General features: G+C 71.2%; 1 protein-coding gene across 1 annotated transcript in view; it reads left to right on the top strand.

Annotated features, from left to right (window-relative positions):
* The first annotated feature begins 448 nt into the window (after positions 1–448).
* KHK (ketohexokinase) overlaps positions 449–590 on the top strand; it is a 15,641-nt gene continuing 15,499 nt past the window's right edge. The window contains exon 1 of the mRNA XM_014311443.2: positions 449–524. Coding sequence (XP_014166918.1) covers positions 449–524 — 76 coding nt within the window. The remainder of the gene's footprint in view (positions 525–590) is intronic.

The raw sequence follows: 590 nt of genomic DNA on the forward strand, positions 1-590 counted from the left end.
GGGACGTGAGGCGGGGTGGGCACGTGGGGCTGCGGGAACGGTGGTGGAGGTGTGGGGACACGGGGGACGTGGGGACACGGGGATGAGGGGACACGGGGGACGTGGGGACAGGGGGATGTGGGGACACGAGGGAACATGGGGATGTGGGAATATGCGGACAGGGGGATGTGGAGATGTGGGGACACGGGACACGGGGATGTGGGGACACGGGACACGGGGATGTGGGGACAGGGGGTCACCAGGAGCGCTGCAGTGGGTGTGGGGATGCCGGGGCTTGGCTGGGGATGCTGTGCTGTGGGGCACAGGACCACAGGAGGATCCCGGCTCTGGGGCTGCAGTGTGTGGCGACAAGGGGACATCACGCGTGGGGCACCGGCCGTGGGGCCAAGGTGGCTCTAACACCCTCCTCCCTCCAGGCCCCCCTGGTCCCCCTGGGCCTGCTGGCCCCATGGGTGAGACAGGCCCTCCTGGCCCCTCTGGGCCCCCTGGCAAGGACGGAGAGCAGGGTCCCGTGGGCCCCCCCGGTAAGGCTCAGCCCCCCCTGTGCCCTGGGCACGCTGGTGAGGCTGGACCCCGTCCCCGGGGGTCCT

This window comes from Geospiza fortis, unplaced genomic scaffold (genome assembly GCF_000277835.1).
Source record: "Geospiza fortis unplaced genomic scaffold, GeoFor_1.0 scaffold1254, whole genome shotgun sequence".
Taxonomy (NCBI): Eukaryota; Metazoa; Chordata; class Aves; order Passeriformes; family Thraupidae; genus Geospiza; species Geospiza fortis.